The sequence below is a fragment of the Doryrhamphus excisus genome, linkage group LG9 (genome assembly GCF_037039965.1).
Source record: "Doryrhamphus excisus strain RoL-2023G ecotype Guam linkage group LG9, RoL_Dexc_Guam_v1.1, whole genome shotgun sequence".
NCBI classification, from domain to species: Eukaryota; Metazoa; Chordata; class Actinopteri; order Syngnathiformes; family Syngnathidae; genus Doryrhamphus; species Doryrhamphus excisus.
Genome location: NC_136365.1, coordinates 22837325 through 22853123, shown reverse-complemented (window position 1 = coordinate 22853123; position 15799 = coordinate 22837325). Strand labels below are relative to the sequence as shown.

Genomic DNA, 15799 nt, shown 5'->3' with positions numbered 1-15799 from the left:
AAACCAAAAAAAGACATGACAATTTGTCGTGCACGCTTTGTCGCAAAATGCTCGATGCCTGACTTCTGTTGGCCATGAAGATCTCCAAGGCGGTGTTCTGCAGAAGGTAGCGCCTGGAGAAGATAGCCCGGATCTCTGTGAACAGCCACTTTCCATGAAGACCTTCCGTGTACGCCAATATCTGCAATCACCAGACCAAACGGCTTCAAATGTGAGATCCTGCGGCAGGACAGAGGGTCGCTTCAGTTCATTTTCCAGGCCGGGCCTGAAGGAGGACAATCAATGTTTTCTATTGATCGGTCTTCATGAAAAACACATTACTTCAGCGCTAAAATGGCGGCAATTTAGTGAGGAGGGAGGGAAGGAGATGTTTGCCGTTCTGAAAGATGAGCTATTAGACAGCAGGGGGGAATAGTGACATACTATCTACATTATAGTACATATACACACACAGTTATTGTTCCAGTTATTTACTCTAATTCAAATGGTGGAAGTCCAATGATGTCCAAACTAACAGCTTGGAATGGTACACAAGTGAAGCAGCTAAAAGTGGAAAAGAATGCATTTCCAAATGATACCGTCTCCGGGAGTACTTCTGGAGTACTTACTACGACCTCTGTTGCTATCAAAAGTGACTGCTGTAAAGGAGGAATGATGCTATTTAAAACTGGTGAAAAATAATATACCCTAGTACGGGACCTTCAAAAAGCAGACACGTGTGGAAAGCATGTCAGTGTAACCAAATGATGGCTGTCAGACAGATGTTTGACCACCCCCCCCCAGCAGCGTGGTTCACACTGCTGCCAATTCCAGTATTTAGACGTGCAACGCCTCCACTTAACACTGCTTTGTTAACAAGGCATTCGCTACTACAAGTGTCTGCAGGGATGGACTCGTGCTCCACTTAGAAAAAGCGTAGGTTAGCCGTCACAGCGTGCTTCCAGAGACGCCCTTATTCATCACAAATATTCTAATGTGCCCGAGCAGCTGGGCTGGCTGTTGACTTGAAGCAGCTCATTAAGGGTAGCAGCTGAGGGCAGACACCACTCGGCTTCTCTCCAAGGAATAACAAACCTGCCTGCATGGCCCGCTCACTTCAAAGTCTCTGGAGTTCAATTAAATGTGGATTAGTGGCTCGGAGAAGCTGCGGCCTGCCATCCCGATTGCACACCTCCAGTCATGTGACAACACTGGAAGCACGCATGATACCACCAGCTCCAGTCATGTGACAACACTGGAAGCATGCATGATACCACCACCTCCAGCCTCATACTGGAAGCATGCATGATACCACCACCTCCAGCCTCATACTCGAAGCATGCATGATACCACCACCTCCAGTCTGATACTGGAAGCATGCATGATACCACCACCTCCAGCCTCATACTGGAAGCATGCATGATACCACCACCTCCAGCCTCATACTGGAAGCATGCATGATACCACCACCTCCAGCCTCATACTCGAAGCATGCATGATACCACCACCTCCAGCCTCATACTCGAAGCATGCATGATACCACCACCTCCAGTCTGATACTGGAAGCATGCATGATACCACCACCTCCAGCTCATACTGGAAGCACACATGGTACCACCACCTCCAGCTCAAACTGGAAGCATGCATGATACCACCACCTCCAGCCTCATACAAAAGTCTGTTTAGCAAAGAATAATTGAAGAAGTTTTTGTTTTTTGACAGAAGGATGAATTTAAAACAGTCCGAAACACAGAGACGCCATCATGACAGTGATGAAATACAACTACTGTATTTTGAATAGTGATCACAAATGGTTTGTTATTTTTTAAATGAATGGATGAAATGTTTTATGACTATTGCCCTGTTTTATGCATTTTCATTTGTACATTTCATGAAGGAAAGGTGCATTGTGGCCAATCCTTAATAATAATAATCCTTCCTGAATGTTCCTAAATCGGCTTTTTTTAACTCACAAACATTTAGAATTTTCAAACCAGTATCATAAATAAACTCAGCTTATTTTGAGCTGACACTGTAATAAAAAAATGTGTTTGTGTCAGTGTGAGAGGTCTCACTCGCTCACATTTTGTATTTGCTGAACGTTTGTGGGAGCGCTTAAGAGCTAATATGCCAATAACACAGAACAATATTATACAAAAATATGCTTGCTGACTGTATTGTTTTAGATAACACCCCGAGTTCCTCTTTTTCCAAAAAGTTTGACGTAATTATCGTTGTAGTCGCACATTGAATCGTTTACCCTGACTTATGATATATAAAAACGTATTTCTTTCTGTGATTACATGTGATTAATTGTGAGTTAACTATGGAGAAAATGTGATTAATCACAATCAAATATTTTAAATCGATTGACAGCCCTAAATAGACACACATATACATACACACTGTAGACACAAACATACGTATGTCTTTCTTGAATCATCTGGCTTCTATTCAGCTGCGATGATCAAAAACCTAAATCCTAATCTTCAGGTGTACAGTGAGCGAGTGTTTGGAGAGCAACCTTTCACCCCCCCCTCTGGGGCACACTAGCAGCCCCCTCAGGAGGGGTGTCAAGAAGACGCATGGTGATGAAGTTGAGCAGGGAGACGTGACGGAGGCTGCAGCCTAATATCACACACGGACCGCCCCGGGCTGGACGGATCCTCCATGTTGCCCCAAATCATCTGCGCAATTTTACCGTGCAGATGAAAAAGCCCACAAGCGGCGTGACAAACTACCCGTGCTGGAAATACTCCTGCTGATGGTGCCGGGACAAATGCCCATGCTGTGGATAGGTTGCTGTCCATGCTGGTATCAACGTGATAAATAGTAATGGTGGAAGTGCATCACTCCTATTTTTCTATATTTCACCAACAAAGCGGGAAAAAAATTGCGAGTTGAACAATATTATCGGCTAATATCAGTTTTCTATACAGCTTATCCTCACGAGGGTCGCAGGCATGCTGGAGCCTATACCAGCTGTCTTCGGGCGAGAGATTAAAGGCATTGAAGGGATTCTTTATCTTTTGGTGGATCCAGGGATAAAGAGTAAGGGTAAAAATTCATTCATCATTTTTAAATAAATGGAAATTGTTTCAGAGGCACAAAATACTAAGAAGAAACAAACGTTTTCATTCAATTTGCCCTAAAATCTACGATTGCATGAATGCATCCATGCCTCTTAGATGCACGACTATTCTATTTTGTATTCTGTGAGAATCCACAGATGGCAAAGAAAATGCAGACGTTTGTACTGTGAGCGTTTTACCCTGCAAGCCGTGTGAAGACCAGTGGCATAGAAAATGGACGTGTGGATGAAGCACTCCTTAAACACACAAATGAAGGACAAAGAAGAAAGACTAAAAAATCAAGGGTTTGCATGTGAAAGAGACTGGCGGTGTATTGACGTTTTATTCCAAGCGGAACCGCATCCTCTGATTCGGGTCGGCCACGCTCTCCAGATCAATTCCACGGCGTCACGCCAGAGAGAGAAAACAAAGGCACAGTCGCTGATTGCCGAATAGCGCCCATTTCAACCTGTTTGTGCGGCCGACCGCTGCTGCTGTCGTTTGTCACTGTCAGCCCAACAGCCAAGGCGAGGAAGAGGATGGGTGAGGGAGAGGATAGCAACCAAAGCCAGGAAAGCAGAAAGCCTCCATGACTACAAATCATCTCCACACGGGATGGGACGGCAGATGTGGTGGATGTAAATATTTGTAAATTGTAAATATTTGTAAACGGGAACTTTCATAGAACGTGGCTTAGCGGCACTATCTGCAACGTACTACTGCTATCAATCAAGCAGAGGGTGCTGTCTCTCAAGTCATTCCAGTCAACATTTTCCAACAGGAAGATTGCTTGACGGGTGGCAATGTTTGCTAAGTGCAAGTTTTGCAATGATACCATCTGCCTGGAATGACTTCTTCGTGTGTGAAAGCCAACAGAAAACGACTTCATGAAATGTGACGAGTATATTCGAGTGGCTCAACGTAAGCATGTTTCAGTTTTCTATTGGCATGTCCAGTATTCCGTCCTGGAAGGTAAGCCCCATGAAGGTGGGGATTGGCTGTGTACTTATCGGGTCCCTTTTTTTGCACCAAGCATCAGTCTGTTGCCGCCTACAACGTATCCCAGCAAGGCTTTATTTACTGCACTGAGTGACCAGTGTGAGATCCTCATTTTTATGACATTTTTATGTGTGACAATGCTTCACCATTAGTCATCAAATATGCAAAATGTGCCTCAATATTTTTGGGCCGGTAATAGGCCCTCTTCAACCAGCTAACAGCATGATTAGCTAATATTTTTGGGGCTATGGCTGGGAAATTCAAAGTCTACCGAGGGGTGAATCAGATGAATTCCAGGTTCCTCCAGCCCCCCCTACAGGAATTTGCTCAACACGGCCCAGGCCAATCAAAAGTGACCAACAAAGTATTGCGGAAGTACCATATATTCCAAGTACATTCCAAGTACATTCCAATGCTTTGAGGGGAAAATGCTCAACAACATTTTCCTCAGGCCTTCAGAAGAAATGTCAGCCATTTTGTTTTGAGATGCAAGAGGCATGGAAAGAGAACAGACAACATCCTGTTGGTTTTTGGGGACTGGCCGTGAGACTTTCCCCGTATCCCTCATGTGTCCTCATGTCTACTCCGGAAATCTGATACTTGACTTTTTTTTTTGCTTAGTAGTTTCCGTGTCGGCAGCGAGCGTCAAGACGGATGAGGCTCTCACAGCCTCAGCGAGTGTTTCTGTCCTGATAAGACTGGAAGACGAGGCGGCGGTGCAGCAGCGGGAAGACCAGCTTCTTGTTTGGGGCACCAATAATGTCAAACACGTGCCAGTATTTGCTCCGTCTGTTTCAAGGCTGGGGGCTGGGGGCAAGCGGGAATGAGGTGATTGAGGTTCAATTTGTTGGCCGTTATGAAGTATTTGCGCATGGCTGCCTCAGTTAAAGGATAATGGATGAGGGATTTATCATTAGCTTTTGCTCAAATGAAGTGGTGTGGGAGATAAGGTGATGAAATTAATGAGCGGGAGGAAGAGTGGTGATCCATCAACTTCAAAACACACGCCAGGGACCAGCGCCGGCAGAAAACTTGATAGGAAATTCATAAATGAATGACCAAAAAGACGCCTTTGAGGCTCGCTTATTGCTTATGGACAAAGCCGAAGTTCCATTGCCTTCATTCGTGTGCTTCCATGAGTGAAGAAAAGAGCAGCTGTCCGACTTTGCTGGGCTTGAACAACAAGGAAGACACGAGGAATGCCGCAATATTGAGCTCCGTGAGGGTGGGGGCCTTTATTGAGGGTGTTACGTCCTCAAAATCCATCCATCTTCTAATGCTTATCCGAGGTGGGGTTGCGGGGGGGCAGCCTAAGCAGGGAAGCCCAGATTTCCCCCCTCCTTTCCCTATTACGCCCAGCCCCTCCCGGCGAATTCCGAGGAGCTCCCGGGCCAGTTGAGAGGCACGGTCTCTCTGACGTGTCCCAGGTCTTCCCGGAGGTCTCCTACCGGTCGGGCGTTACCTGAGTCCCCGGGGAGGCGTCCAGGGGGCATGCCCACCAGATGCCCGAGCCACCTCATCTGGCTTGCAGTCTGTGTGTATGCTAGCGGCCCCGCCTCCACCCACCCAGACAGACAAAAGGGCTCACTCTGTTCATGCCGTTGTTCTATGGCACAAAGGCACTGAAAGCAAGGCACAGAGTGAACCATCTCCTGCCTGACACACGTCCACATCGTCCACTTCATCATCCGGGCGAGGGCCCACAGGATTTGTGCATGACAAATGTCCCCTCAAGTCTGGTGAGATCTTATCACACCACACTGGACTGTAAACAACAAAGTGGCACACGGAACACCGCTTTAAAGCGCACGCAGAGATACGTCCACCTGCTGGATGCTGACCTTTCATCATACCTGACCTGCAGCCACTGCCATCTACATGGCGAGGTTGTCTACAGATTCTGATTTTTACTACTTCAAAAACCGCTTCCTTAAAACCAACAGGAGGGGGGCCACCTGGGTGTGAAGAAGACATTTTTAGCGTCCGTGGATGCAATTCCAACACGCTCATACGCTAGCATGCTACACTTATGCTATCCCAACAGTGCTATCATCGGCCCCTAGCATAGCACTCCCTGCAAGATGGAATCTCACGGGTTCCGCCATTTCTGCTTCCTTTGTGGAGACACTGGCTTCTTCAAGACAATAGCGCCACCTAGTGTCTCAACGAGGACGTACAATTAAGCTCATCATATGCACGCCGTCGTCATCTCTTATATCTGGACACTTTGACATGGCCCACTTGGGCTTGGACCACTCGCCGTAGTTTGGACACCTCTGCCTGCTTTAGAATGGTGAAATATGACAACAAATGAAAACCATGTGCATATTCCTGTCTGCACTGTGCACACAACTGGCAGCACCAGGCCTTGTCACCCTTCATCAGTCCATGAGCTCATCCGACTAACTAGCTAGCAAACCTCCCACCCCCCACACCACACAAACCCCAACTGACTAACGAGGGTCCTGTTTGCTGTCTGAGGGTCCGGACCAATCAGGGTCTCGTCAACGTTGACACGAAACTCCATGGGGCCCCCCCTGGAACCAATGAAGACATTCTGCTTGCGTGACAAAGATGATGGGCATGGAAAGATGGAAGGAAGATAGAACGATTGTCAACGAGTGGAAACAAGAAGGGTTGGCATCATGGCAGTCACATGACTCCCCTTCCACGCTTGACTGCTCCTCACGTTCACCATCAACCACCTGGACGAGGCGCGTACACACGCAACGGCGTAAAAAGAAGTTAACCACTTTTTTCAGTTGAAACTTTTGCAAGAAAAACAGGAGACCAAATTAGGATTGTCACGATAACGTTCAGCAGTTGATATCGACAGCTGTGAATCTCTGCCATTGGGGTACTTATTCCAGACTGCCCGAAAAATATCAAAACACAACCACCCAATTTTTCACATTTCCCGATTTTATTGAAAGCACTGAAGTATTTCAAATTGCTTTCAACATCTATTTGAAATAACTGGGGGATGCTATTCTTGCTAAGTCAGAGCTTTGAACGAAAGTCATGCTAGTTTTGGCTGATCTTGCTCTCGTGTTGATACAAACATGGACGTCTCCATGCTGTGTGTCATTTATGAACGGACCAATCATTGAATGATGAATGAGCGATACCGGCCCCGTATGATTGGCGGTATCGCCCGGCCGCCAGGGACAATACGCGGCGTGATGCGGTATCGCTAAGAAGATGCCGGCGTGTGCAGGTGAGCGCGGCCTGCAAAGACGAGGCTCCTGGCGATGAGGAGCTAATTCCGGATGTCCACGCATGAAAGTTGCATTCGCCTCCAGGGAAGTCAAACAAACCAGCAGGCAAGCGAAAATAAACAGGAGTAAGAAGCTGCAGTGGATTTGGGGAGAATGAAAGGAAAATAAACAAGGCCAGCGTGCAGCGCCACTGGGAGCTTAGGGAGCCTCACGGAAGAAAAAAAACAAGCTCAAAGCTTTGGAAAAGTCCCCAATGGAGCCCAGCAAGACTCAGACCTGAAGAGAAAGTCCTCCTTGAAAGGATCTTTGTTGGGCCACTTAGTCTGAATTGAGCCTGTTAGGGATGAAAAGCCTTTCTGGACCTTTTGACTGTTTGCTAACAGGTTAGCCTTTTCTTTGCCTTTTTCAAGTGGAAAGACAAAAAGCTGGTGTGGACTTAAGCAAACGCCGCAGCGCTCTCGGGGTTGACTGCTGGACACGTGAGGAGTTAACTCCTCAACTATTCAGCCTTCGGGATGAATTAGCACAGCCGCTGCTGCCTGCCGGCCAGTATCACTTCGCACTTCATTGTTTACATTTACATTCAAATCTAGATGACAAATGACTATTCAGATTCAAATCAATTTGAAATTACTCCATGTTGCTGCTGAATTGGTAGAAAATAATCAAATGATAAAAAATTGCAATCAAATGAGGTGCAAATCCCATGTACGGGTATTGTATGAAGAAAAGATCAATGGATACTACACAGTGCTGGAATTGCTCGACTGTTGATGTGTTCAGGCAGGAATAACGCGAGAAAAGACAGGTGTGCTCTGACATGCCAAGAAATGAAAATAAATGAGTTACATCAAACATATGAGGGATTTATGCAAGAATAAAATGCATGTAAAAGACCTTTCAATGAACGATCAATACCTGCATACATTTGTGTTGCGCAATTCTATCAACTTCATCTCTAGTCATGGAAAACGTGATGAGAGCGGCTTTGTCCGGTTTACTGATGATGTGAACGGCTGTACAAGTAAAGCTACGTTTGTTGGGATGGTGATGATAACTGTAATGATGACAACCAAAATAGCTCCTCCAAAATAAAAGTTGAATTTAAGCGCCGACATCTGGCAACCTCCATGCTTTCCTTGATAATAACCACAAATACTTCAGTTCTTCCATCAGCCGCTGTAGCATCGTACTGGCAAAACATTCAACTGATAGGAGTTATTTGTGTTGTCATGGTGATATTTGGTCCCTTTACTTGTACCAGCCATTCAAATGAACAAGAAACTGCACCGCGTATTCTCTTGTAGTGATTTGCTAGCCTTGTGCTAGCCTTGTGCTAGCTGCGAGTACAGCGGGCGAAGTCTAAGAGCGGATGGGAAACACTTGCCTCATAAGCAAGAAAGACAAAGCATGGAGGCCTCCTGGCTCCTGATGTTGGTCCAGCATGCGTGCCAGCAGCGTGCGGGTTAAGATGGCCGCCGGGATCCTGCATGCATTCAATCTTTTCTTTTTTCCCCATTTAGTGACGGCTTGGAGTAAATTCTTCTCTAATCCCACTATTGTTGTCAGCTTAAGTGGGAGTGGGGGTGAAAAGGAGACCCCTCTTGGGGGAATTGGAGGTAGGGTATTGAAAGATTGGGGGGGGACCTTTAAACTCCAACACCTCTGAGGTGGGACAATTTGGAAGTTGATGAAGTGTGATAAAAGAAGACTTTTGGGCGTGCTACATTCGAGTGAATCATTTGTACTGTACTTCATAGAATCAGCTTTCCGTGTTGACTAACTTGTCTAATTTAACAGTCTGGATTGATACGCAGTGGAATCATATCAAATAGAGACTTGTATTGTCATTCTGGTAACAATGACCTAAATTTTATGGATGTCTTTTTTTACGTATTGAAGCCACTCTAAAAATATGAGTACATTTTATTCCAAAAAGTCAAAGAAGTCTGAATGTGCAAATGCTGCTATGCGCCCTGCAGTGATGTTGTGTAATGTCACTGCATGTAGTATTATATGGTATTCGCTAGTAGTATTTCCATTCACCAACAACGGAATACTCCGTCCACCTCCAAACTGCTTCTTTTACTGGCTATGCTGGAGCCTATCCTAGCTGTACTATCATTGTTAGTCAATGAAGTTGATAGTCAATTCATCAATCCGCTATCCGCTAAGAATGGATGTGCATAACAATCCCACACTAATCACTGAAACTGAATAAGGCAAAAGGTCAAACAGCTTATGTCATTTTTCCACATAAGATATTTGAATCCCCTTTATTGTACAGCCGCTAAGAAGTTTGTCCCCTCCTTGAGTTCCTTTGTCACACTAAAATGTTGTAGATCATCAAAGAAAGGTAAATATGAAATATTAGTCACTGATAACACAACAAGACTTTCTGCAATTGGGAAATGACAGCTTTTATGATGAAGGGAGGGGAAAAAAAGGAACGCTCCATCCACTTTTTCCATACGTGGCCATGAAGCTTTGGATTTTTTTTTCTCCCACAACAAGAAAAAAAGTTTCATGTTGTGTCGTCATTGACTAATATTTACATTGGCTCGATAATCTGAAACGTGCAAGTGTGACAAACAGGAAAAATAAAGAAATCGGGGAGTGGGCAAACCCTTCTTCACGCCACTGCAAGTCGCAGAGACGACGGTCCGATGCTGACAATGAGGGCGAGGTACTGCAGTATTTTGACCACAGACAGGACTCGATGTGAGCAGCAGGTACACAGGTGCCGAGTGTAATATCAGCAGCCTAGCAGGCGCTCTGGCATCCGTAAGCAGGCCGATCCATCAGGCGGCCGCGTCGCCTTTGACACGGGTGTCAGCGGCAGCCAAAGGGAATAAATGATGGAGGGGGGGGGATCAATCACAGGAAGGGGGACACTGGGTCAGGCAAGCCCAGAGACGGAGCATGATGGAGGGGCTTGGCTCAGGTGCAAAAAAAGGGGGGGGGAGGGCATCTTTTTGTCTGGAGGTGCTTTGCGCCGAGAAATATCAAGTCTAACTTGCTTTATTGTGAAGGAGCACTAGAAGGCCAGACATTGGCGATCACTAGGAGGGCCTACAACCACGGGGGATGTTCTAAACGCATCCCTCAGGAGCAGGGGTATCCAAACGTTTTCCAGTGAATTCCTTATACAAATCAAAGGACTGCTACGTGTTGGACACTAAAGATGCTGAAAGAACTCCAGCCTAGGCCAATATATGCTAAACTAGCTCAACAACCCATCATCAAGATCATACATGAAGCACTTTGAATGACTACCACGTTCATGCTTGCCTTACATAGCAGAACAGATTCATTCGCTGCCATTTTGCAATATGCCAAGAGCCAATACAAAATCAGCTGCAGCCTGAAAAAGGCCCACACGGCACCCTGTGGACACCCCCGACCAAGTACTGCCTTGAATTGAGGACGACTCCCCCCCTTTTTTCTAAAACATCAAAGAAAAAAAGGTGAAATTCATTTCTTTTTGACATGTGTGATTATTAGTAATACTATCAGTATATAATATGTATATTAGTACTATGTTTTTGGTATTGTTAACACTTTGGAAATTGGGAGGAATTCGGTGTGGAAGAGTAAGCCCACCAAACCCCGGCAGCAGAAAAAGGGCGTCGGTCAGATTCTGATGTTTTCTTCTGGCAGCTCAAAACCAACAATTTGTGAAAGGAGATGCTAGCTACAGGCTGCCACTCTTGTTGGCGGTCACGTCACACATTGTATGGTTTCAATGACAAGTTAGGGGCAGATTGTGTTGTGCCCCTTCCCCGAAGACCCACAGATGACATGCTAAACAGCACTTTCAAGCAACACAACAAAGCTACTCAGTATTGAATATCCATAATTCCATATTGTATCAAAGACGTGCATCTGGGGGGGCACTGCCACGCCTGCCCCAAAGCAGTATCACGTGTAGTGTAGTTATAGTACAGCGCAGTATATCCATGTGCTGCCAACAGGAGCATTCATCCGATATGATGGACTCCAATGACTGCAGCATTCCAGCTAACGCTAACGCTAACTACTGAGGCAGAGGCTTAAGACGCGTCACACGTGAAAGATGATGACTTGAAGGATGTTATCCCACAATCCCTCCATGACACTTTGTTTAAGCTAACCACGGCCTGACAGCCACTTACAGTCACGGTTTCATTCATCTTCAACATGCGGACTAGTACACCGGAGCACATGGAGCACATCACATGATGCCATTCCCAGTTTGGCACGTCCACAAAAAGCGTAAGAAGAAGCCAAATCCCGAGCACGCCATGCATTCTGGTCACGTTTTCAGGTGTTTGAAGTGTAATCACGCCAGGCCAGGAAGGCGTTAAGGGTGCCGAAAAAAAGCCCAAGGAACACCACGCCGCATGTTTGTGGCGGCTGAGCGATTTATTGAGCGTCCCGGGATGTCAAAGGATGAGGGAAGGAGCGGCAAAGAGGTCGCTGTTCCGTTTCCTCGGCCTCATTGATAATGACATACCTGCTCGCTCTGTCTGTTAGCCTGATAGCACAAACTACTTAGCCCCTAACTGGAAAATCAATAGGCTTCTCTCACAGAGACCATGCCTCTTTCTGATTGGCAGCTGCAGGCCAAGGAGGAACGGGGGGGTCGTCGCCCGGTCATCAGAGCGAGCACAGTGGTTGGAGGACTTTTGGGAACGCTGACTGCTGCTACGTAACACTCCGCTGAGCGTCAATCAAGAGTGTGGCTAACCCCCGCCCCGCTAATTAAGCTACCCGACATCTTTCCCGGTTGGAGGGGGGCACGGTCCAAGGAGGCGTGCGACCGTTGTACGCTTGGAAATGCAAAATATACTTGGCGTACAAACAATTTGTATTTCTGCTTTTGCATGAAGAATCTGTTTTAGAGTCCATCCAGGATGAAGGACAACACAGGAATAAGGAGTAATCCCTCCTTTGTGGCACTTCAGTGGTTCCACACCCCACCGTGACACCCCTAAGTAGGATTCCTTATTCATAAAGGCAATACTCTCATCGTTGGAGTGGAAAAAGCTGTACTTTATTAACCCTTTATAGGTGCCAAGAAAATACTTTCTTCATGACTAAGGTCGTATGATGATAGTGATAGTGAAGAGATCTAGGTATACTGTAACTAGGAAATAGGAACCATCAGTATGTAAAGGTTGTATGATGATCGTGGTAAGAGATCTAGGTATACTGTAAATAGGAAATAGGAATCATCAGTATGTAAAGGTTGTATGATGATCGTGGTAAGAGATATAGGTATACTGTAACTAGGAAATAGGAACCATCAGTATGTAAAGGTTGTATGATGATCGTGGTAAGAGATCTAGGTATACTGTAAATAGGAAATAGGAATCATCAGTATGTAAATGTTGTATGATGATCGTGGTAAGAGATATAGGTATACTGTAACTAGGAAATAGGAACCATCAGTATGTAAAGGTTGTATGATGATCGTGGTAAGAGATCTAGGTATACTGTAAATAGGAAATAGGAACCATCAGTATGTAAAGGTTGTATGATGATCGTGGTAAGAGATCTAGGTATACTGTAAATAGGAAATAGGAATCATCAGTATGTAAATGTTGTATGATGATCGTGGTAAGAGATATAGGTATACTGTAACTAGGAAATAGGAACCATCAGTATGTAAAGGTTGTATGATGATCGTGGTAAGAGATCTAGGTATACTGTAAATAGGAAATAGGAACCATCAGTATGTAAAGGTTGTATGATGATCGTGGTAAGAGATCTAGGTATACTGTAAATAGGAAATAGGAACCATCAGTATGTAAAGGTTGTATGATGATCGTGGTAAGAGATCTAGGTATACTGTAAATAGGAAATAGGAACCATCAGTATGTAAAGGTCGTATGATGATCGTGGTAAGAGATCTAGGTATACTGTAAATAGGAAATAGGAATCATCAGTATGTAAAGGTCGTATGATGATCGTGGTAAGAGATCTAGGTATACTGTAAATAGGAAATAGGAATCATCAGAAGAGATCTAGGTATACTGTAAATAGGAAATAGGAATCATCAGTATGTAAAGGTCGTATGATGATCATGGTAAGACATATAGGTATACTGTAACTAGGAAATAGGAATCATCAGTATGTAAAGGTCGTATGATGATCATGGTAAGAGATCTAGGTATACTGTAACTAGGAAATAGGAACCATCAGTATGTAAAGGTCGTATGATGATCGTGGTAAGAGATCTAGGTATACTGTAACTAGGAAATAGGAATCATCAGTATGTAAAGGTCGTATGATGATCATGGTAAGAGATCTAGGTATACTGTAACTAGGAAATAGGAACCATCAGTATGTAAAGGTCGTATGATGATCGTGGTAAGAGATATAGGTATACTGTAACTAGGAAATAGGAATCATCAGTATGTAAAGGTCGTATGATGATCGTGGTAAGAGATCTAGGTATACTGTAAATAGGAAATAGGAATCATCAGTATGTAAAGGTCGTATGATGATCGTGGTAAGAGATCTAGGTATACTGTAACTAGGAAATAGGAATCATCAGTATGTAAAGGTCGTATGATGATCGTGGTAAGAGATCTAGGTATACTGTAACTAGGAAATAGGAACCATCAGTATGTAAAGGTCGTATGATGATCGTGGTAAGAGATCTAGGTATACTGTAACTAGGAAATAGGAATCATCAGTATGTAAAGGTCGTATGATGATCGTGGTAAGAGATCTAGGTATACTGTAACTAGGAAATAGGAATCATCAGTATGTAAAGGTCGTATGATGATCGTGGTAAGAGATATAGGTATACTGTAACTAGGAAATAGGAACCATCAGTATGTAAAGGTCATATGATGATCGTGGTAAGAGATATAGGTATACTGTAACTAGGAAATAGGAATCATCAGTATGTAAAGGTCGTATGATGATCGTGGTAAGAGATCTAGGTATACTGTAACTAGGAAATAGGAATCATCAGTATGTAAAGGTCGTATGATGATCGTGGTAAGAGATCTAGGTATACTGTAACTAGGAAATAGGAATCATCAGTATGTAAAGGTCGTATGATGATCGTGGTAAGAGATCTAGGTATACTGTAACTAGGAAATAGGAATCATCAGTATGTAAAGGTCGTATGATGATCGTGGTAAGAGATATAGGTATACTGTAACTAGGAAATAGGAATCATCAGTATGTAAAGGTCGTATGATGATCGTGGTAAGAGATCTAGGTATACTGTAAATAGGAAATAGGAACCATCAGTATGTAAAGGTCGTATGATGATCGTGGTAAGAGATCTAGGTATACTGTAACTAGGAAATAGGAATCATCAGTATGTAAAGGTCGTATGATGATCGTGGTAAGAGATCTAGGTATACTGTAACTAGGAAATAGGAATCATCAGTATGAGTCAAGGTTTGTGATGGGAGTAAATAGACTCATTTGCATATGATGACATCACCAGGCCCAGAAATGGTTGGATCCCTGTCTCCATTACACCCAAAAGGTTCATCAAAATGTCTGATCCACTTGTCATACTCTTCCTCATCCCTTGTGCAAACACTGCCATCATCATCATCATCATGTACAGCGAGATCCTGAACCCCTCTGCTGCTTTCCACGCTGTTAGAAGTGTCTTTCCTGCAACACATTCTCCTGCGTCTGTGGCTATTTCCGCGGTTTTCGTGACATTCCTGCGAGCCCCCCCCACCGTAGCGTGTTCCGAGCACTCGTGCTACACGTCATCTTTGAGGAGAAACATAGAACACAGAAAAGCTCCACAATGTGCTTTGCGGACCGCAATAGCGAGCAGACGGCTGCACATGACACTTCAATGTCATTAAACTCCACAAGTTTGCATCAAAAGCAGCCATAATGTTTCATATGAAAGTCACGTGCTGGATGTCTGCCACCCCCTGGTGAGAAATAGTAACTCCATAACAGCAATGTTGCACGTTTTTTTTTCTTTTTTTCGGCTTTTTCCTGATTACGGAGACGCCACAGCGGATCTTTTTGATCCGCTTCCTGATTTTATATTCCAGATTATTATCCAGATTTGATATTCCTGTTAATACAGTCATTAGCATTATTAGATGTAGGGTAACAGCCCTACAAGCCAATAGACTACAGAGAAAATAAGACAAATGCTGCAAAACGTGTGCAGGAAGTAATGTAAGTAATGTCAAGGTCAGAGTTGAGTTTTAGCTTGACGTGGGTCACGGCCACAATAGCCCTCCATGTTGCCCATTATTGAGAGATCATTTAAAGCTGCAATAAAAGCCTTCAAGTCTGGTGCTTGTGTGTCCCAGCCAACATTACTGACACCTAGAGACCAGCGTACAAAACACATATCATCACATCATCTTTCATTGCCTTGTGTTTGACATCCTTGGGACATTGCTATGCTTGGAAATGCTTCATTGAAAAACATCCCATTAGCTTCAATATGCTGGCCCCATCCAACCAGGAAGCAGCTTACTCTTAATGAGTCTGGCTTTTGTCAAAAGAAGGGAGCAGTGACATTGCTTATTCCTTGTAGGCTAC

The 15799-nt window shown here is 44.5% G+C and overlaps 1 protein-coding gene across 9 annotated transcripts in view; it reads right to left on the bottom strand.

The window, feature by feature from the left end:
• The window catches only part of lrba (LPS-responsive vesicle trafficking, beach and anchor containing), a 139011-nt gene that overhangs the window by 45560 nt on the left and 77652 nt on the right, over positions 1-15799 (bottom strand). For all 9 annotated transcript variants that reach the window (XM_078793753.1, XM_058091546.2, XM_058091549.2 and 6 more), the window contains one exon: positions 64-181. In XM_078793753.1, the coding sequence (XP_078649879.1) occupies positions 64-181 (118 nt within the window). The remainder of the gene's footprint in view (positions 1-63; positions 182-15799) is intronic.